Here is a 23,149-nt window from a genome sequence, read left to right as displayed (position 1 = left end):
AAAAATAATAAGCATGCAAGAAATATCACCATATATCTAAACATCCAATAAAGCATGCAACACATAACACAATAATTTTTCACGTGGAAACCCAAATCGAAAAAATCATGGTGGGAATTGGTAGCCACAAAAATATGCACTCTTTCAGAATGCGCCCTGTTAAAGGCCTAACCCTGTTAGGAGCTTTACAATAATGCACAGTTAAGAGCAGACCTTGTTAGGAGTCACCCAGTGAAGGGATTTCAACCTCAGCCCTGTTAGAAGCTATACCCTGTTAGGAGTAACCTTGCTAAAGGATTTAAACCCAAATTAATGAGTCACGTGGTGAAGGGATTTACAAGATCGAGCATGTTAGGACCTACCCGGTTAAGGGATTTTAATACTACTGCAACTGTTAGGAAACAATAGGTAAGTGATCTGCATATAGCACCTCTATGCCTGATAGATATGCTTCGATTATGCTTCTAGCACCGACTAAACATTAATACAAAGCTTCACCTTACACCGCACAATCAAATTCTCATTGTAGATCCTTCATCTCATACATCATCACACAATCTTCACATTTTTATAGACAACTCTATTAACTCGGCTAATATCCTTGGAACAATTTCCTAGGTGCAATGTATCTAGACAATCTTGCATATTATGCTTTACTCATGTCAGCCACAAACATCATAACTCAAAAATAAAACATATACTCTACCGGTTTACTGATCTAAGTAACTATTCTCTACCAGTTAACTATTCTTCTTGATTGACTGCTCAGTACATCATAACTTGCTCCAAACTTTGAATCTATTGATGCAGTTCTAGTCATAGACTCCTACCAATGTCATGAACATGCATTCCAAAATGCAACACCTAACTCATCACCGATCTACTATACTGGTTGCTTGATGATAGCACTGTCCCTGTTTACCGATTCACTATTTAACTGCTTCCTCTACCGGTTAGGCTTTACCAGTTGGACTAAATGACTTAGATGACTAACAAAAGATGGTTGCCATCAATGACAACACAAATAAAGTCATCATACAACCTCTAACATCATCATCAAGCCAACAATCTCCCCCATTGGCATTGATGGCAACACTTAGGAAAAAATTTGTCTAAGTGTCACATTCCAAAAATGACTCAATCCATAACTCCCCCTTAGCAATTACACGCTATTACAAAAATTTACTACTACCCCTTTACAAAATTTAGACTAACATACTACTCCCTATTTGACAACACTGACAAAGGTAAGTAAATACATTTGAAAGAAATGAATATAAGACATTATAATTTTCATTATCAAATGTATAGGAGTTCAAAATATTACAATGTCATTTTCAAAAAAATGTCAGAAAAATGTGTCTTCATGACTATCAAGTCATTCTCCCATGTCTCCAAAAGTGTAGCGGTGATCTCATTGTGAGTCCTAACTTGGTAGGCCAGTTCTTTCATGGCATCTAATGTACTCATCTCTGGTGTTGACAGAATTGCTTATGTTTCCTTGTAGCCTCTCTGCAAAATTTCCAACTTAGGAATCAATTGGGTCTATAACTCCTGTAAAGAAGTTGTCCTTTTAACCTGCTCAACTTCATACACCTTCAACTTACGTTGTAAAGCTACGACAAATCTACCAAAATTGATTACTGAATCATTAACAAGATCAAAAGATTCACTTAACTTCTTCAGCTCCTGCTGAGCTTTTAGTGTCTTCTTCTATAAATCACCACAAAATAATAAAAAAATTGAAATGGTAGAAAGTATTTTACCTCTGGTTTGCAATGCTTCTCTTATTAGGTCCAAATTGACAATAAGACCTACCCTATCTCTGTCAATTTCCTTGATCAAAATTTCAATTCTCTTCTTCTCATAATCCTTTTCTACATTCTTGATAGTAGCCTCTTCAAGACTCTTCATTTGCTCACCTGTTGATGTGACCAAAAGGTTCAATTTCTCAATAGGAGTGGAAAGATTATTAGTGTTTGTCTCCGGTAACAAACTGGATAAAATATCAACAATAGCTTGTAGGGTTTGTGCCTCTTTCCTCTGAGATTTCATAATTTTCTTTTGTGCCCTAGATTGCATAGCAAATGCAATCTCCATCAGCTCAATTGGGCTCAACATATCCATATTAATTGGTCCTTGAATGATTCCTGTGTCATCTTCCTCATCATTATCAAGGATCTTCTTTGATGTAAGTGACCGGAGTGTCACTTTTTGTTCAGGTTCTTCTTCCTTCTGGTTTTCTGGTATCTTCTGTTTTGTCTCCTCTTGAGCCTTTTTTTCAGTCTTCTCTTCTTCTATCTCCTTTATCGGTGGCTCTTGAGCTTCTATCTTTTTTGATTTCTTAGTGGTCTGTACATTTTCTTGTGTAATCACCGATGGCTCAGTCATTTCTTTATCTATCTTTTCTTCAGCTTTCTTCTCTACTTCTGTTTTCTCTTCACCTGTACCGATTGAAGTAGCTTCTAGTAACACTTTGTTCTTTAGTGACATTATGAACTTATGGTTCTTTCTCTGTATCAACTGGTGTATAATCAACCTCAATCACATCATTTGTATTAATCTTTGGTGGTTCTCCTTCAAATACCAGTGCTTTAGGAATATCATCTTCATCAGAAGAATCAATCTTCTTCGGTTCCTCTTCAGGAATAAGTCCCAAAAACTTCTTCAAAATTTTCTCAGTCTCAGCATGCACCGAATGAGATTCACCGACAAGCAATCTTGTCAACCTCTTCTTTGTTAGAAATAATGATCTAGACTTAGAAATAATTTCTTGAATATTCTCCCTAGAGGTCTTCGGTTGCAAATGCATCAATACAAACTCAATTAATTCTTTGTCCTACTTTATAGCAATCTTCCATCTTGATTCGGATTTATTATACAAAGAATTAGGTATTAAACCTTGCAACTCAATCAATGCTTTACTATACTTGTTCACAGACCAAAAAATAGTATCTTCAATTTTCTTTTGCTCATCTTCACCAAAATTGTTATAATATTTCTTTACATCAACCAAAATACCATAATTTCTTATTTTCTCCAACATCTTTTCAAGTGAAGTAAGTTTACTTACTAGTTGATTTAAAAATTTCATAGTAGGAGAACCCACCACTTTGGATTTCTTGCCACTAGCTCTCAACTCTTTCTATCCACCTTCATATTTTGTATCTTCTTCAACATCCTCAATAATAGTCTCAAGAGTCTTTTGTTCTTGTTGTTTCTTCCTTTTCTTGTACACTTCTTTCACTTTAGGAACTTGAGGCTTAGCTTCCTTAGGTTTTCTTCTAATCTGGATCTTAGGAGGAAGAGGGGGCTTCTCCTTAATAATTGTACTTCTTGTTTGTCTACCGGTGTTGGTACTAGTTGAGGTACTAGAGGATCTTTCTTGTCTTGCTTCAAACCTTGCTCTAGCTTCATCAATCATCTGTTTAGTGAAACCTTGTGATACGGTAAAATCTTCTACCTCTTTCCTAACCTTCTTGGCTATAACTGGTTTGGCCAACTCAGCATGAACTTGTAAAGATTTCTCCTTAAAGGTACCAAACCTAGTTGCACTAGGATCTACCTGTGTAGATAGAAGATGATCAACATACATAGTTAAAATATCTGCTTCTACCTCATATCCCATAGGCATAACCCATGGAGTTCTAGGGTATGTTGCCTCCATTTGACATGTATCTGTATCAACCATAAAATAGATAGAGTCCTCATACCTTTTCACCACCTGTGTCAGTATCCTTTCTCTGTCATGTATTTTCTTCTAGAAATCCTTAAAGTATCCCTAGATAACCTTTGTAAACTCATTACCAAGCATCTTGATACTGTTCTTGATTTGCAGGGATGTTGGTGTATCATCTGACCATTGTATTTCACCTATACCGGGAAAAAAGTTTTGGAAATAGAAAAACAAACCAATGATCAACTGACCATACTCGAATCTCTATCGCTTGTCCTTCTTGATAGATTCAAGATTCAGCACCAATCCAACTCTCAAAGATTTTGCAAGATCATAGTCAGCATTGTCCTTCAACATCCAATAATCTATATGGATAGCAAATCCTAGAATTCTATTCATTCTGCTCGAGTGGTAAACCTTGTAACGGATGACCATAGACCCAAAATTTACTTATGGATCATCAATATTATTCATAGTCATTGCATGACCATCCCATTTAGAGTTAGTCAATCGAATCACCTCATCCTTTGGGATTGATCTTAAAACAAGAACTTCACCGGTTGTAGACAATCTGGTGACAACATGAATTGCCTCCTTAGTAATCTTATGCAATCTATCCAACACATAAACTGGTCATGAACTCTGCTCAAAACATATCTAACATGCTCCTCTTCAAAATCATCAAGAAAGTTCAAAGCATGATGAAAACATTTATCGGTAACCTTCCTAAATTGATCCTTCAACAATCCTTTCTTATCACACAGTTTCTGGTATTGATCAAAAATAGAAAATGTCCCCAAATCCTCCAATTTACAGTGAATGTATGATATGATGTCTTCTACATGTAGTACTTTGTCGGGCATGCTGGATAGGGCTCCAACTGGATCATTTTTTGTCGACTTATGAGGATGCCTCTTGAATTCCATTCGAGGCCTTACAATAACATCTTTAATGTGTGACATATACATTCCAAAATATCAAACTCAGAATCATATTCTAGATAAATACCTTTTACCTCCTTCACTGCTAGGGTTTCTACATCGAAATGCACTTACACCAACTCACTGTTCACAAATATTCTCAATCCATTGTCAATCTTTACTAATGCAGTAATCACAAGCTCTTTCTCTACTTTCTTTTCTCTCCAAGTGCTCTCGAGGATGCTAGGTGACAAATAAGACTAAAAAAAATCCTTTTATTTTCTTAACACCTACTCCATTAAATGCTATACTCAGTTGAACAAACCCTAAACACCATTCAACCCTAAAATAAGCTTACCAATAGTCGTATCACATTCAATCTTATCGATTTCAACACAAAATCACTTCACAACATCATAATGCATCAAAATATAAAGATTTTACTTATCAGACATCATTCAAGGGGTTTGAAAATAGATTTGATAATAAGCTCCCCCTAAGATTTATGTATATCTTATTTCACTGGTGAGGGATTCTCCACACTACCTGTAAAGAATTAGAATCTTCTGATGGTTTCTCCTCACTTTTCTTTCTCCAAATCTTGTTCATCTCAGGCCTGGTCTCTTCCACGTCAACTTTCTTCTTCCCTTTTCGGTCAGCAGATTGATTTACCAATTGGTTCATCCTTTCTCTGCAAAACCTTGCAATATGTCGCGGTTTGTGACAATGAAAACAAGTCATTCTAGATTCTCTCCAGGGTCTAGCATTGCCTCTACTAGTTCTTCTTCTACAATTCATAGCTACATGTCCATAGTTATGACAAATAGTGCAAATCACATTCCATCTGTTCTCCATTTCATAAGTACTAGACCGGTTTACATAAGATCTCTAGCAATTAGGGTTTCTCCAATCATTAAAAGACCTCTACCAATCACCACCAAACCTCTGATTCATGTAAGGTCTCTAATTATTCATTCCAGACCTACACTCAATAGCTCTATGCCCATACTTGTTGCAATTGTAGCAATAACCATTAAAAGTGTTAGGCATATATCCATCATATGTATTAAGTCTATAACCATTAACAACACTGGATCTACTTATACAAACATTAGTAGTATGACCTACCTTATGACAATTAAAGCATACTAGTTTGTAGAATTTCTTATCGATGGTTTTCTTGTTCTTAGGTGCAGATTTATCTTCATGCATGATGTCCTTAGTACCAGATGGTTTTCCTTTTTTTCAAAACTTGTGTAACCCAAGCCTTGTGTCTCTCCTTTCTGCCTCTGTGACTGAATTTTCTCATCAAGCATAGTAGTTCTCCTTTTGTATTTAGCCAATATCTCATTAGCATCAACCAACTCCTTAGTAAGATCTTCATTCTTCTTCATAAGACTTTCTCTAAGAGACATAGCCATGTCTAGATCAACTTTCACTTCCTCTTTTTCTTCTTTTTCCTCTTGAAGATAAGAATGCAGGGTACCAATCTCCTAGTTCAACTTTAACATCTCATCATCCTTTTCTTTTGTCTTGTCTTCAGTAGTCATCCTAGCTTCCAGCTCTTGACTCATTCTGATGGTTAAGGCTTCCAACCCTCTCCTCATATTTGACTTCTCATCATTCAATTTTTCACTTCACTAGCCAATGCATCAATGTTAGCTTCTTCAGATGAACTGTTTTCACTAAGTTCAAACAACTGCTCAACCAACTCTCTTCTCTTAGCCAATGAAGCTTTATACTTGACCCTTAACTCACCTAGGGCTTCTTTTGATTCTGCAAGACGGTTAGAAAGCTCCATGTAACTCATATCCCCATGACAACCTTAAGGATCCTTCCCAAGTGGTTAAGCCTTAAGGGAATTAGGCTCTGATACCAATTGATAAACTTATAAGGCACTAGGAGGGTGGGGGGTGAATCAGTGCAAGCAAAAACAATATAAATCTGATCACCACTTTAACCAACTTGAAAAATAATATGCAAGAAATATCACCACATATGCAAACATTCAATAAAGCATGCAACACATAACACAATATTTTTTCATGTGGAAACCCAAACGGGAAAAACCACAGTGGGAATTGGTACCCACAAAAATATGCACTCTTTTGGAATGTGCCCTGTTAAAGGCCTAGCCTGGTTAGGAGGTTTACAATAATGCCCAATTAAGAGCAAACCCTGTTAGGAGTTAGTCGATGAAGGGATTTCAACCTTAGCCCTGTTATTAGCTATACCTTGTTAGGAGTAACCATTCTAAAGGATTTAAACCCAAATTAATGAGTCACCTGGTGAAGGGATTTACAAGATCAGTCCTGTTAGGACCTATGCAGTTAAGGGATTTTAATATTGCTGCAACTATTAGGAAACAACAAGTGATGTGCATATAGCACCTCTGTGCTTGATAGATCTGCTTCAGTTCTACTTCTAGCATCGACTAAACATTAATACAGAGCTTCACCTTACACCGCACAATCAAATTCTCATTGTAGATCCTTCATTTCATACATCATCACACAATATTCATCTTTTTATAGACAACTCTATTAAGTCGGCTAATATCCTTGGAACAATTTCCTAGGTGCAATGTATCTAGACAATCTTGGAGATTACACTTTACTCATGTTGGCCACATACATCATAACTCAAAAATAAAACATTAAGTCTATTGGTTTACCGATCTAAGTAACTCTGCTCTACCGATTAACTGTTCATCTTAACTGACTGCTTAGTACATCATAACTCACTCCAAACTTCAAATATGTTGATGTGGTTCCAATCATAGACTCCTACCAATGTCATGAACATGCATCCCAAACCGCAACACCTAACTCATCACCGATCTACCGTACCAATCGCTTGATCATAGCACTATCCCTATTTACCAGTTCACTGTTAAACTACTTCCTCTACTAGTTAGGCTTTACCGGATGGACTAAATGGCCTAGATGACTGACAAAACATGGTTGCCATCAATGACAACACAAATAAAGTCATCATACAACCTCTAACATCATCATCAAGCCAACACAACCTTCTGGAAACACCTCAACATCTTCACCAATCCACTCAACAATACCACTTGCAATACTAAGTGACATCAATGGCAATACAAGATAAGTTGACATCAATGACAACAGAACACAGCAACTCAAGTTTCCAACATGCATTACTTTGAAAAAGTTCAATTTAGACAGACCATACAAAATAGCATTCATAACCTTTGCATTGTTTTCATTTATCTTATTTCCAATAGGATCCATTGCTGGAGTTGTGGAGCTACATAATCATTTACCATTGATTACCAAATATCAAAGCCAAGAGTCATTAGACAAGTTTGTATCCTTATGCTCCAAAATGGATAGGTTGTTTGTCAAACAATGGGGTTCTATTTTAAGGAACCCTTTTTGGCTTATCATGTGTGATGTCCAAATCTACCTTTTAGTGGTTGGACTATTCTTGAAGGAACCCACTCTATTACCAATTGATGAGCATACACACTTATATGGAGAGGGGGGTGAATATGTATAAGATACATTTTTACTTATTCAAAATCCAACAACCATAAAAATAGAAATCACACAAGATCTACCAACTAAGAGACACAAGAGATACGTGGAAACCCTTTCGAGAAGAAAAATAGGGAAAATATTGCTCGAAACTACTGTCAAAATCTAGTTAGCAATAACATTATCTTTACAAATTTTCATAGGCACCAACTCATTGCAGACACCAATCCACACCACTATGCACCAACTTATCAAGAGACACCAATATCTTCTATTGAGAGACATCAACCTCTAAATGAATTAAATTTCACCTTGTTGAATATAAAATCTTCAATGGATGTAGATCATTTGAGTTTCCCGCATATAATCTATTCACAACTTCATATATATTATTTTCTTCAAAAATTTGCTGAGAATAAGATGATATAATAATTGCTTTCCTTATTTATCCCCCAAACAATTCCTTCTATACCCCCCTCATGCCTCTTCATCCAAGAGGGTGATCCTTTCAAGGGAGGCATCTATAGTAAGGGAGGTGATTCCTCAAGGGGGTCAGCTCCCTAGAAATAATAATTATTTTATTTTTTTATTTGCAGAAGAGGGGTGATCCTCTATGCATGATCGACTAGCACATTAAGACCCATTTTTTATTTATAAATTTAGTTAATGTGGATGGTTTGTCTCACATTTGGGTGCCACAAATGAATGGGGTCAGCCACCCCATGGAGTATAAATTTTTTTATCTTTAAAATACAGTATATATTTTCCTTAATTTTGTTTAATTTTCCTTAGCTATTATTGATTCTCCTTTGATAGCAACAACCTGATGGCAACAATACTCTTTTGATATCAATGACAACAATATTTCCAACATCCATGGCATAAGAGACTCCCAAAATTTAGTTTTGTTGTCATATGACCCATATATATTAACCACACCAAAAGTTTTCCCTATCTTCATGGAAAGCTTAAAAATAAGAAAAATAGAGTTAAGATGTACAAAAAAACCTCTTCTTCCATACTCTAAACAAGGTCCTAGAGTGACCTTCAAATCTAGTGAAAGAAAATCTCAATACTTCAAGGAAAAATTGAAAATATTCTTAGCTTTCAAACCCACACTCATGGTTTCTTGAAGCAACAAAATATCAAGTTTGTGAACTAATACTAATTTACAAATTTTTTTAATTAAAAAACACTACACAAACTATGAGTCTTAAGAGAGAAATAATATGGTGCAACCTTCCCAATGGTTTCTCCTACTCTAAGTACCCCATCAATAGTTTTTTGTCGACCACTATAAATCTCCCTTAATGCTTTAAATTTCACATGAAAAATGAAGAAATTTCTCCATGTAATTCCCATTTGAATATCATTGTTAAGTCCCCCTTAGGCTTATGACTCTTCAAAAATAGTTGTTAGCTTGTTAGATCTAAGATTTTACCTATCAAAACCTTCACAAGACTCCTCATAGCCCTTGGAGGAGGAAGAATAAGGGAATCTATTTTACAAAGAAAATTATCCAAAAAAAAAAAGATCAATAGTAGATCCCTAAGGTAATCTTAGGGATCTGTACCTTTTTTGAACTAGCCTTCTTATGAAAACTTTTAAGATATCCTTGAGCCATACACCCTAACGTTGGAGAAGCACAAGAAGAATCCTTCAAGGGTGGCCAATGATCTAGAGGTAAACTTAATGGATAATGTAAATTGGAAGTGGAAATCACTCTAATTTAACCCACTCTTTAACAAACAAGATTTCCACCAATCCTTTAGCTTGATCCAATGTCACCTTTTTGGATCCATCATTACTAGGCTTTACAATAGTGGTAATAAATCATCTACAAATTCATGCTTGATTGCAAATCCACCATCCCATTCACATGATTTAGGCTCTTGAAAATAACATTGTACTTGTTCTCATCAATAATAATTGAGGGATGACTTTGGCTCTCTTGAGTTTTGTGAGTCCATGACCTTTGATCTTGAAAAATGTCTTATGAAATGATAGGAATAATCACCAACAAGATGGAAATAAGCATGACGTTGAGCACAAGAAGAGGGCACCTAAAATTACTTAAGAGTCTAAACATAATGCTAATCGATCTTGATCACCTCAGGGAGTCCCTCTTGAAGATCCATGTCCATTAGAGTCTTGTCCATAGAGTAGTAATTTCCCTTAAGAACTTCCTCATCCTATTCCAAAAATGAGCCCGAGGAATTCCCAATATCTTAAAGAATTTTAGAAAATCATAATTTCAAACATAATATGAACAATTTGACTCGTCTAGGCTAAACAACATTGGATTCATGCATTGGGTCAAAGAATAGAAACCATCTTTTCAATGGCAAAGGGAGATATCCCAACACCATCCTTTATGCATAATCCTCCCTATATTTGTAGTTGACTTGAAGGAGAAGGCTAACTAGCCTCACACCAAAGAGAAGACTCAAGCGTATACCCTAAGTGAAACCAAACCTCTTCTAACCATCCCCCAACTATCCTTTCTAAACACATTCTTCCTAGAAACTCTAGTTAAGATTTTTTCTTGCATCTTTAGGACTTCACCAATTAATATGTCAAATCCTAAAACTAGATTAACGTGCCCTTTGTAAACTTCATACTCCATTTTCTTTTCCTCCACATTCCCTGAACATCTACTTCTACAGTTTTCATAACATTAGTAAGAATGATATAACATTTCAACTCGAAGCTCCTTTCAACAAAACCGGCCTCTAGATTTCCACATATAGCCCAAAGATATTCAAGATTATTAGCCCTTTCCTAGCTGTGACCCTCAAAAGTTAATGATTTCCATCCAACATGCATATAACAATTGTAACATTCACTGAAAAAAATCCTACATTGGTTAATGATTTCCATCCAACATGCATATAACAATTGTAACATTCACTGAAAAAAAATCCTACATTGGTGTCTTTTTTAGATCTTTGACCTACTATCTCATTAACCAAATGCCCTATCTGTCTTTAAATTCTACCTACTAATCAAATCTCCAGATATCAAGAAAATCTACTTACCTCCATAAAGGTGTTGCGAGTTAAAGAAGACCAACTTTTCCTCTATTTGACTTCCCAAGTCCACCAGACCAAATATGATCACAGAGACTCAGATCAATAAAGAAAAAAGAAACCGCAAAAACAAAATGCATTATGTCATTTAGTTTGCAGGCAATCCTAAAAATGGCTGAGATTGCCTTCTGGAGATGGCAGTATTTACATAACCAAACTTTGACGTAGAAGATGAGTCTCCATTATGACCATGAGCCCCTTCACAAGATGCATGCAAGAAAAAACTAATAATATTGAAAAAATCTGAAAGTTAAACCCCAGAACATCGATAAACTGTTTGTGTGCATACCCGAGGAATATAACCAATCCGATAGCCTAAAGAAATCACCCAAAAAAAACCTTTCCGATAGCCTAAAGAAATCCAAAAAAAACCCCAAAAAAACCAACCAACCCTTCACTAATGTAATGAGGGAATAGATTTTAGTGTTACAGTTAATAGTGTCTGATGACTCTGCTCATGCACGGCTTAAAAGTTTTTTCTGTCATTGTAAGACCCCTATTGATGTAATAATAATAATTTTGTTGAATGCCTTCCACCCGAACATGTACTGTTTACCACTGTACATGATGTGATAGAGAAATTGTTCCTTCCTTCAACCTTGGAAGACAGAGTACAAAGGATTGTCTGAACTGCTAGTTTATATTGCTTCCATTCTTGTTGCATGTGATCTACTTAAGTATATTTCTTGACATTTATGTATGTAAACAATGTGTTATGGCGTTAGTACTCTGTTTCATGTCTGTATTGTGTACTTCTACTTCTGATCCACCTAGGATTGTCTATACGTTTTTGTTTGTGAAATAGTTCTTATCTAGATTAGCAAAGAGGAGATTTCAAAACAAAATAAATTATAATGACCAAATAAAATATTGTATCTACTAAAAGTATTTAATGCAATCTAGAGATACTTGTGACATCAAAGCTTGCAACTTTAACTTACAGAGCTTGCAATTTCATCGAGTTACTTATGTCTGGAATTTTTGCAGTGATGTTGTTGTTTCTTAGAACTCTGCAACAAGCCCAGTTATCATAAGTCACTAGCATAAAAAGATATAGACCACAAAAAAGGCTTTGTACTTCAAAGAAAATGTAGTTTAAGAACTTTATTTTCCTTACAATTCCTCCAGATTTATGAGATTTTTTAGAAAGTCCAAACTTGAACCACCTTCGGCTATATCACTTATCCTCCTGTGAATATTTGAAGTGTAAATATCATTGAATATACATTACTAATCAATATGCATGCAATTAGAGATGCAAGGACCACACAGTGACCGATTTGCAGGTGTTTAAAGTTTTAAACTAACAGGGAAAAAAAGAAAAAAAGGGAGAGTTCTGTAGAAATAGCTACTGTTTATTGTTCTAGCAGTTTTAAGTCCATAGTAAAATCTATTTTACAAAATCAAGGCATGAAAGCAGAACCATTCTTACAAGTATTTCATCTGAATTAAATTCTCAATAGATGAAGGAAGTGGTCCCTTTAAAGAAGTTCCTTGAAGTATCCTGCAAAAAACACAGTTTTCTCTGTTCTAAGAATAATTTCTAGTAGATGGTGCAGAAAATAAAATAGATCTTAACATGGATAATACTATGTTGTTTCATTTGGCCTTACTGCCCTACTGAGAAATTTTTTTGGGAAAGAATCTCAGCATAAACTTCAAATTCACAGAAGATGTAAGTAATCTCACAATTTTTCAAGCTTGATCAGCTTCCCAATAAAATTTGGTATTTTAACCACGAAACCACTGCTAGATGCAAAACTGTGTCCACCATGAATAGTTAATTTATATGGTGTGCTTAAACCATTTCTATTACATATAACATTGCTTAACTTATGTAGTCTCTTTGTAATGAAGAAATATATGTGAAAGAACATGGACACTTACAATTCTGTAAGATTCTGTAGCTTGACAAATGTTGGAGGTATCTCTCCACTGAATTGATTAGAAGATAAATATCTGCATTAGAAATGAGAACAATAATTGCATGGGATGTCACCCTGATTAGGCTTGGGTTCAACATAGATGAAGTGACAGAAAACACAAGTGGATAGATTATTCATAGGAGTTGATAAGCTCCAGTTGAAATTTGATAGATACATACACATTCCGCAGAGCTGTCAAGTTTCCAATCTCTTCGGGAAGCGTACCATTAAGATTGTTGGAATAAAGGCTTCTGTAGAGCAAATATGTTTTTATGGTTCAAAAATTTCAAACACTATGGCAATGAAAACAACATAACTGTTATATTCTTCCTATAAAAACATTTTCATATGCAACCAAATCAATGTGAGAGGGAGGGGTTTACAATTCAATCAAGCTTGCAAGATTTCCGAGCTCCTTTGGAATAGGACCAGACAAGAGATTTCCTGAGAGAGATCTGAAAAGGTAATCAAGAATCCCATTCAGAAACACATCAATATGATGGTACTCAGTATGAGAGAATAATCTAGAGAACTTACAAATTTCTCAAGGCACGCATGGAACCAAATTCTCTAGGTATTGAGCCACTGAGATAGTTATCTGAGATATCTCTGTTCAAGAGAACACCAATCAGTTAGCCCAAAAAAACGCCTGAGAGAAAACTGGATTAATCTATGTAATAAGACAAATGAAAAACCTGGAAGATTGCCTGATAATTAGAAACTGAAGTAATTTAACAATTAAGTACTCAAGGTCCAAAGTTAGTCTCCACAGAAGTGGAAAACAGCAAAGAACAGTTATTTATTAAGCTGCTCCTATATTATCATATAACATGGATCTATTATTAATAGTGAATCTTGTGGATAGTTGTTAAAAATCTTGCCATTACACCTATATTTTGACATTTTTTTTTATGATGGACTAAACCCAAACGCCAAATTTGTGAAAATATTATATTGCTCGCTTACAATTCCACAAAGAAGACAGACGATAAACCTGGAAGATTGCTTTACAATTACAAACTTACTAATTATATTGCTCAAGTATACCCAAAGTCCAAAGTTAGCTTATATAGAAGTGGAAAACAGAACAAACGCTACTTGTTTAAGCTGTTCCTATTAGTAAGGTGTACTGAATTCCATCAATATTTCTTTTAGAAGCTTACCATACTTTTCATGTGTACTAAAGAGTTTAACCCAACTTACATCTTATTAAAAAAAAGTAAGTTGTTAGTTGTACGATTGAAAATAGGATCACATCATTTTAGAAATGAGACAAGTAAGTGGAAGATATCCAAGGAAGTATGAGAAGAGAGAACTTGCATATTCTGCAATAAGGGTGTGGTGGAGACAGAATGACACTTTATTATAGAATTTGCAGCCTCTGAAGATATCCATAATCAGTATGAAAACACTTTGAAGGTTGATAACATGCACCATTTATTTGATGAAGATAAGATTAATCAGATTGTTAGCTTCCTAATCAAGATCCATAGCAGAAGATGGAACATTGAAAGAAGTATGAAGATAATTTGCACTGTTATTTCTTAATTGTTTAAACTATTCAATCTCATGAACGTCATTAAAGTCATTCATTCATAAACCCGAACAATAAAATTGTGAAAAGATAATATTGCTTTCACTTACAGTCCCACAAGATGTGATAGATTGGCTAGTTCTGGTGGAAGCACTCCATTCAGATTTAGGCTTGGAAGTGTTCTGCAATACGACATTAACACTATGTATTATGAATCTCTTTCTGTTGCCTCCATACCCAAAAATGGATCACATACCCAATAAAATACTACCAAATATTTATAGCTTCTGGTAATATGGGAGTTTAATTTACCCCCCATTTCTTCCTTATTCATCCTTTAGGGAGATCATGCTTTGAATGTCCTGGTGAAGGAAACTAAGTGCTGGGAACAATAAACTCCCAGAAACAAGACAACAGAAAATAAGACTTTTTATAATCCTAAAGCATTTAAAAACATACAGGTTAGGAACATGGCAATCAGATTAAACATACATGTTGGTGACACGCCAAATATTGTTGTTATTGTCATATTCACAACTGAATCGTTGAAAGTTTGTACAGGGATCTCCACTAAAATTCCAATCTCTTTTACCAAGTTTCTGTAAAATTATCCTCAGTGTTTCAACTGTCAAAAGAAAAAGGGGAGGATTAGAGATTATCAAATGTGAGTCCAGATAAGTGAAGTGAAACACATGTAAAAGTAATGAAATTGCCATGTACTTTCATTCATGTCTGTGGGTGCTGCCTGAACTTGTCCAGTTATGAAGAAGAGACCATACAAATAAGCGATGCACACCATAAAATACATATGGTGGAAAGCCATGATGCAAGCTTACTGCAAGAATGAACAGCAAATATAATATATCAACAAGAAAAGCCAGGAAAGACATATGATACTAACAACTGCATAGCAATGAGTAGTCCAAATAACTGTACAGGGAAAGGAGAGCTTCTCATACATAGCCCATACAAATAACTAAAATTAAAATTCGAAGGGTATCATGGAGGATGATCTGAAGTTTCGTTAACAGCTGCCGACGAAAATTTGAGAACTTTTCAAGCCTCAAATGGAAGAGAATCTAGAAAAAGCTGTGACATATGCGTCAAGAATGGTTTAGAATTGACCGAGTCTAATGCACGAATTTCTCAAAGTAGAGCCGCATTAGATTCCATGTGATGGGTTCAAATTCAAATCCATAAGTGGTTCTAGGACACAGATATTCCCAAGTTTGTTCAATATTTGTCATTGGTAAGGTAAGTAAAGATTTTGAAAGGGTTTGCATACAAAGAAAGATTAAGCAATAAGTATTACAGAATTAAAAAAGACAATAAATCAAGCAATAAACATTATAGAGCTGAAAAGGACAGTCCAGAGAATCAACGAAACCACAATAAAAAGATATTTTTTACAATCAACTAATTCAAAGTTAGGGTAGTTTGAAATCAAATTGTTCCAAAGATTTTTTCTTCATAGCGTATCAGTCTTTCAGCTCTAAAACTTCTTTTTTTTTTGCACAAGGACATATATAAGTTCACAAGAAGATTTATCATTCAACATTGAATCCTTGAAAGAGGTATACATCTATATATGGTCAACAAATACTTTCCCCCTACTTTCTTCCCTTTGTGCATCCCGAGTAGTAATGTACTCTTCCACAACAACTAATGTTTGTTCCATTTTCCTCCAAACAAATTTCTTATTGTTAGGCTGCTAGCAATAATATGACTCACTTTACTATAATAGTAGCAAACAATTGAAGATTCTTCAATTTCAATCTACTACACCCAATTGCCATATTTAGAAGAAAGGGTAACTTCATATGGGAATTTCTTGATTTTCTCCACAAGCACACAAAATCGAGCAAAGAGAAAATCCTTCTTAAATTTTGTGATCAAATCAGCATTAAAGTACAACTCAAAAGTGTTTTCTATTAGCATTAAAACTTCTTCATCCCAATATTCAAAAGGTAGTCTGGATAGTCTAACCCACACAGGGAACTTGGTGTAATCATCACTGATAGAATTAAAACTGGAGCTCAAAATTTAAGGCTAGGGCCATTCTACCTCAGAAACTAAGGACCATCTTAAAGGGTCCTTGAGCAATTATCCATGTTGGAAAATGAGAATACAGAAAAAAAAAAAATCAGCTTAGCAACAATCTCAACCTTACGTCTTAGATCCCACTTCCAAATCACCCATCTTCTAATACCATCAATGTTGGGATAATTACCGTAGAATCTTCCAATGAGTGAGTTCCTAAACTAAGGATTTGACTTGCCTATAAGCAAGTTAGAGATAGCAAGTATTTTCCCTTCCACCTCAATCTAAACAAGAACAAAAACATCAAAAACTCCTTGAATGAAGATCTCCTCAATTGAACTAGAAGAGTGAGATACCTTCACAAATGATGCAATAGGCTCACACCCATCAACAAGAGGGGAAATTATAGAGAAATCTATTGGCAGTTGTTGTCATTGATGACTAAGAGTCATCATTGATGTCAACCCTTAGTGTTGTGGAGGATCTTGGAGACTACTGTCAATGCAGTTATGGTGTTGTCCATTTGTGTCAACACTTAGATTGTGTGATTTCATTATGATACAATTGTGTGCAAAGCTATGATGGAGACTATTGAGATGGAGATGATTAGATGTTGTTATTGATGATATGCTTATGATGAGGTTTGTGGTATATGTTGGAAGTACATGTTGTTGATATGTTATGATTGATGGTGTAGATTGATGTCTCAAGTATATGGTGTTGATTATTGGATAATGTAAATCTCAGGTGTTGTTGTGGACTCAAATGTATGTGTAGATAGTTGATGGTTGATGGTTGATGGTTGAAGGTATTCTATGTTGTGGATGTCCACCTTCTTGGTGTCAATTTCTATACTTAGTATGTTGTAGTAATATCAAAAGAAGATGAATATTAAGGAGACGAGCAGATGGTTGTTTCTCCCATCACATGTGTGATGTCATCAAAGTAACATGCAAATGTGTGTTGTGTAAGTGGTTCATGGTTGATGTCTACCCTCTTGGTGTTACTATCTATACCTTGCATGCCATGGTGTCATGATATGCAATTTTGTAGAGATGTTGTTGATTGAACGTCCATGATCAATGTGGTGTTGATGTCTTTGTTGCAAGGTGTGCGCCCTTGGTTTGTGTTGTGCAGCACAAGTGACAGGTTTGCGACATGGTTTAACCACCTCTCGTGGATTCTATGTGTCACGCGGTTGTATCGGGCATTAACAGGTCGATCTTTTGGTGCAACGACAACTAGTTTTTCAACAAGTGGTAATAGAGCTTGGTCACGGGTTCAAACCCCCACTTGTGCTGGGGGGGATTGTTGCAAGGTGTGCGCCCTTGGTCTGCTTGTGTTGTGCAACACAAGCGACGGGTTTGTGACATGGCTTAATCACCTCCCATGGAATCTATGTGTCACACAGTTGTATTAGGCATTAACAGGTCGATCTTTTGTTGCAATAGCAACCGTGTTTCCAACAGTCTCACCATATATGAAAAATAGTGATAATGAAGATGTTTGTATGAGGCTTGCCTACATTTTGATGGTATGATGAAAGAATAAGGATCCGGTCAACTTCTGAGAGGGGAGGGGGATGAATTAGTAGATAGAAAATTGATATAAACTTTCACCAATCTCTTAAACATCCTCTCAATGCAAACTCTAAATTGACAAGTTAAACCGGTTGACTGTTATAACCGATTAATAGTAAAACAACTTGAAACTCTCAAACATCCAAATAATTTACTGACATAAGTAAAACCTCATTTCAGATTGCTGCCGGTTAACATAACATATCAAAGTGGATTTAGCAGTTAAGCAATTTAACCGTGGTAAACATAACCACAAAAGCATTCACCACTTGACACAATATTTTTGATGTGGAAACCCAAATGGGAAGAACCATGGTGGGGATGAATACCCACAAGTCTTCTAAACTCTTTTGAAGTTCACCCTGTTAGGAGCCAAGCCTATTAAAGCTTTACAATAAGTCCTGTTAAGAACAGATCCTGTTAGGGACCACCCGGTTAAGGGATTGACTTTAATGCCCTATTAGAAGCAATACCCTATAAGAAGTAACCTCGGTAGAAGATTTAAAATCCAAGCTAATGGACCACCTAGTTAGAGGATTTGAATAGCACTAATCTTGTTAGAGCTTACCTGGTTAGGGGATTTAATTGTTGTAATTGTTAGAAAACAACAGGGGTTTGCTGATCTATTTGAATAGCACTACATTTGTTTGTTTAGATCCTTTTCATGCTCCTATCTGCCTTTACATAAATTGCAAATACATCATCTGGTTCAACAACCACACTCTCACTCTGAACTACAATTTTCCAACTCTTCAACAAAAACAACTCATCGACCTTATAAACAAAACAATAGGCTGGTAACACATCAAAAACCTAATTCTCTCATAGAGATTACAAACAAATCAATTCAAGTATGACCGTTGGATTACATAATAATTTGTGCACATCATTCAAGATAGCCTCGACCGCTCCTTGATCATTGCTTCATCGAAATCTGCAACTCATCACGTGGTTTGCATTACATGCAACATACTTGCTTATTCCCAAGATAAAAAATGTTATCTCTATGCGCCAAAAACCATTTGAAACTCTTCTCATACAACATGCATATGTGTCATAATTATTACCGCTCATCATTAGATCATAAACCAATACAATCGATTCACCAAACTTCATCGGTTAGGGTTTATCATATCAACAAGTAGGGTTTACCGATTCACCTCTACATTTTATAGCAATACCAGTTTCCTCCACAAATTCACCTACCGGGTACAGTACCCTTCACTAGCTCTTCCTACTGGTTACAAAACAACATTATAGCATCATTACCAATTATAATTGACATCAATGACAAAATAACATTTCATTAATACAATCTTCATGCAAATGCCAACAATATTCCCCTTTGGCATTGATGGCAATACAAGTATCAATACCCTTGTTTGCTATGATTGTGAATAGGAATCTTGGTTTACATTTTTCCATGTACTCTCCTTGGCATCAGTTGGTAACTGGCTATAGATCTTCTCTCTGTCAATCATACAATTCTTCTTCCCCATAATCACATAGTTCTTCTCCCCCTTTGACAACAATGCCAAAGTGAAAGTAAAACATGCAATGTCAAACTTCACTGCTAAGTGTAGTACCCCTGCCCTAATCAGATTTTTAAACCCGGTTTGACCTTAGTTAACTTTTTAAGTGGCTTTCTTGGATGGTCGATTTACCATGTTGTAATGTTATAGTAAGGTATTATGCTTAATGTGTGTACCTGTAAATGTTGATTTCACATCAATTCTTATGTAAGATTAATTGTTCTTCTGATTCATGTTATTAATCTCGGGATAACACTTTCATTCAATATATATGTATGCATGTGTGGTTCATTGTTGCAGGAGATTGCAGGTACAGTACCACATAGGTACGAGGTTCGTCTCCACTTGGCTTTGCAGGTTTGAGTGTACCTCATTGGTCCTAAGGAATTGGATTAGGTAGTCGTAAGACCCTACATTGTACCCTAGTAGTGCTCAAGTGAGCGTCATCAGTTGTCCATCAGTTTCCCCTTTTGATTGGGTATGCAGGTCGTGTATTGGTTTGGCTTCTTGAGTTGTGTGTCATGCGTTTGGTAAAAAATGATTATTAAATTCTAAGTATTTAATTAGATTAATGGTGTTTTTACACATTCGTAAATTAAAGGGACTAAATTCAATAGGACCCCTTTGTGTGATTAATCAATAATCAAATTGCTAAATTCATGTTTGTAGCAAGTTTGGTTAAATGGTTATTTTTAAATGATGAATAAATTAACTATATGTATTTTGAAAGAAAGGTTAAATAGAATTGGAAAATTATTATCCATGACCTTCATTAGCATTTTGAATAGAAATGTTCAGTTTTAATTTAATTGAGAAAATCAATTTTGGAAGAAAAGCAATTTTTGATATTAAATTGTTTGGAAATGGTTTTATTTGGGGAAAAACAATTTCAACCTAAAAAAAGGATTTTTTGTCAAACATTTTCCTTTTAACCTAGGTTTTGAAAAATATTTTGGGAAGAGTTGGTTTTGGAATGGAAAATTTTGGGGTATTTGTAGGAGAAGGAATTTCTTGAGCTTGCAGGTTGGGCTCTTCAGCAAATCACTTCCAGGATTGCATATGGAGGTAGGATTATTGATAATCTTCTTTGTTGTCAAGAAATTTACTGATTTTGTTTTGGGAAGAAATCTGTATGTGGTTTGGTTTGATAATCTTTTAGATTTATGGAATGGCAAGAGTGTAGTTAAATTTCAAAATTAAAACCCTCTTTGCTTATTTTCTTTCCTCTTCCAAATTAGACTCTTACTTGCTCAGATTGATTTCAAAATCAAAATTTGGGGGTTGGTTGTTCACAATAAAATTTGGTTAAAATTCCAAATAAATGCATTCAAATTCAGGATTTAAACTGAGTACTATGTTTGTGCTTGGTTGAATGGAAGTGGAAGAATGCTTAAAATTTTGTCAGTCTAAGTTTTGGGGCATACTGGTGTTTTCTTTATAAAAAAAAGTATATATATGTGTGTGTGTGTGTGTGTGTGTGTGTGTGTGTGAATCATTATATTATTTCTAGAAATTGTTCTCAAAAAATTTCAAAGAGTACACAGAAATTGGGTATTTGTTTTATGGTTTAAAATTTAAAAAAAATTATATATATATATATGGAACCCCATGTGGCAGGGTATTCCCACCACGTGGGATGGTAGCTGCTGCTACCGTAATACTAGCGGTAGTGACTGCTACCAGTTGGTAGCAACACTACTAGTGGGTAGTGACTACTACCATAAGGTAGCAGCACTACCGGCGGTAGTGCTGCTATCGGTTGGTAGCAGCACTACCGGTTGGTAGTGTCTACTACCGTAAGGTAGCAGCACTAACGGTAGGTAGCCCTAGCTGCTTATTACCTTTTCCCCTCATCGTGGTTTTTTTAATGAAATGGGTTCGCTGTTTAAAAACATCGTAGTTATTAATTTATGTTTCATTTCGTTTTTTTAATTATAGCTCGTTAAAAGTATAATAACATATGTTTTTGGTAAATTCTAGAAAGTGGAATTAAAATATATGTTATTTAGTAAATTGTAGAGAAGTGAAACAATGTATATATTATTTGGAAAAAATTGGAAAAAGAAATATAATATTATTTGTTAATTCTTGGAAATTAAAACAATATATTAGTTGGAAATTTTTGGAATTAAAAAAATTTGGGGAATTTGAAGATGGATAGATAGAATTAGAAAATTGATGACATTTTCTCTTAATGAAATATGGATATTAGATGAGAAAATATATTTATTAATATTTTGTTTTTATGTATTGAAATATAGGCACGATCATATGATTGCAATTTTGGTATTGAAATTATTATGTAATGGTAATTTTGTCTAAAACTGTATTTGGAAATTTAGATCAATTAGAAAACTTGATCAATTTGTATTTTTAAACGATATGGAAAAAGATTGTCATTTCAGATTTATGTCAATGCGTGTTTAGGTTTTTGTATTCGCATTTGATTAAGAAATGGCAAGTCCTTGATTGTGATTGTTGGATATTGTCATATGGTTATTTTGGTATCTTCTTATGTCCTCGATCTTGAGTATTGACTATTTTCATGTGATGGTTTTGTATTTGGTCATGTCCTTTATGCAAGTGTTGGATGTTGGTATGTGGTTGACTGTAGCTGGTCATGTCTCTAAGTCGGGGAATCATCAATCAGTTCACCTCATGTGAGGACTTGTTTGACCAAGTGGGTATTCCTACCGTATTGAACTTCATAAACTAGTCCTTGTGTATACCTTGATTTTTGGAGCTTCATTTGATTGTGGTTTAGTGTCATACGGGAGAGTGGCTTTCGAGTGGGGGCCACGCCCAAAGTGGTAGTAGGGTAACCCATCGGAAGTGTGTCTAAATAATTTATAACTTAATAGTATATTAGGAGGTTTAGTAGATAAAATCACTAAGTAAGATAATTGTGCCTCACACATGGGATGAGTGCTAGTACAGACTCGGAATGCTGTGAGAAGGCCTGAAATGGCAAACCAACAGCCTTGTCTTCACGAAAGGATGTGTTGGGTCCACATGAGACTTGGATGGGATAGAGGTTTGGGAAAGGTTACTAGAGTAACCTAGTAGATGGGGTCGGGACCTATGGAGGCTTGCCAGGGTAACCATACCAAGCTATGTGATGACACTCATCCCTTATGTTCACTAGTGTGCAGTCTGTGTTGTCTTTGCTAGGAGTACTATTGTGGAGTCATATCTGGTCGTTTATGCCTTTGAGAGTACCTGATTTTCATGTTAGACCATGGGTTGCTTATGTTGCGTTGCGAGGACTTAGTTCCGTGGGTGCTCCAGTTGTTCTTTTGTATTTATATCTGATCATGTTTCAGATGGATCATTTTCCTTCTTCTAGG

The 23,149-nt window shown here is 35.4% G+C and overlaps 1 protein-coding gene across 1 annotated transcript in view; it reads right to left on the bottom strand.

Annotated features, from left to right (window-relative positions):
• The window catches only part of LOC131065959 (probable LRR receptor-like serine/threonine-protein kinase At1g53420), a 165,015-nt gene extending 149,117 nt beyond the window's left edge, over positions 1-15,898 (bottom strand). Inside the window, exons 1-12 of the mRNA XM_058000572.2 lie at positions 15,610-15,898; positions 15,371-15,485; positions 15,143-15,275; positions 14,761-14,832; positions 13,654-13,725; positions 13,500-13,571; positions 13,296-13,367; positions 13,079-13,150; positions 12,881-12,952; positions 12,624-12,695; positions 12,309-12,380; positions 12,133-12,201 (exon numbers count right to left, since the gene is read on the bottom strand). Of these exons, the coding sequence (XP_057856555.2) occupies positions 12,133-12,201; positions 12,309-12,380; positions 12,624-12,695; positions 12,881-12,952; positions 13,079-13,150; positions 13,296-13,367; positions 13,500-13,571; positions 13,654-13,725; positions 14,761-14,832; positions 15,143-15,275; positions 15,371-15,473 (881 nt within the window). The 5' untranslated portion in view covers positions 15,474-15,485; positions 15,610-15,898. The remainder of the gene's footprint in view (positions 1-12,132; positions 12,202-12,308; positions 12,381-12,623; positions 12,696-12,880; positions 12,953-13,078; positions 13,151-13,295; positions 13,368-13,499; positions 13,572-13,653; positions 13,726-14,760; positions 14,833-15,142; positions 15,276-15,370; positions 15,486-15,609) is intronic.
• Positions 15,899-23,149: the final 7,251 nt, after the last annotated feature.

Source organism: Cryptomeria japonica, chromosome 2 (assembly GCF_030272615.1).
Source record: "Cryptomeria japonica chromosome 2, Sugi_1.0, whole genome shotgun sequence".
In the NCBI taxonomy this organism is placed as follows: Eukaryota; Viridiplantae; Streptophyta; class Pinopsida; order Cupressales; family Cupressaceae; genus Cryptomeria; species Cryptomeria japonica.
Note: the sequence above shows the minus strand (reverse complement) of the source record. Positions and strands in the feature narration are given on the sequence as shown.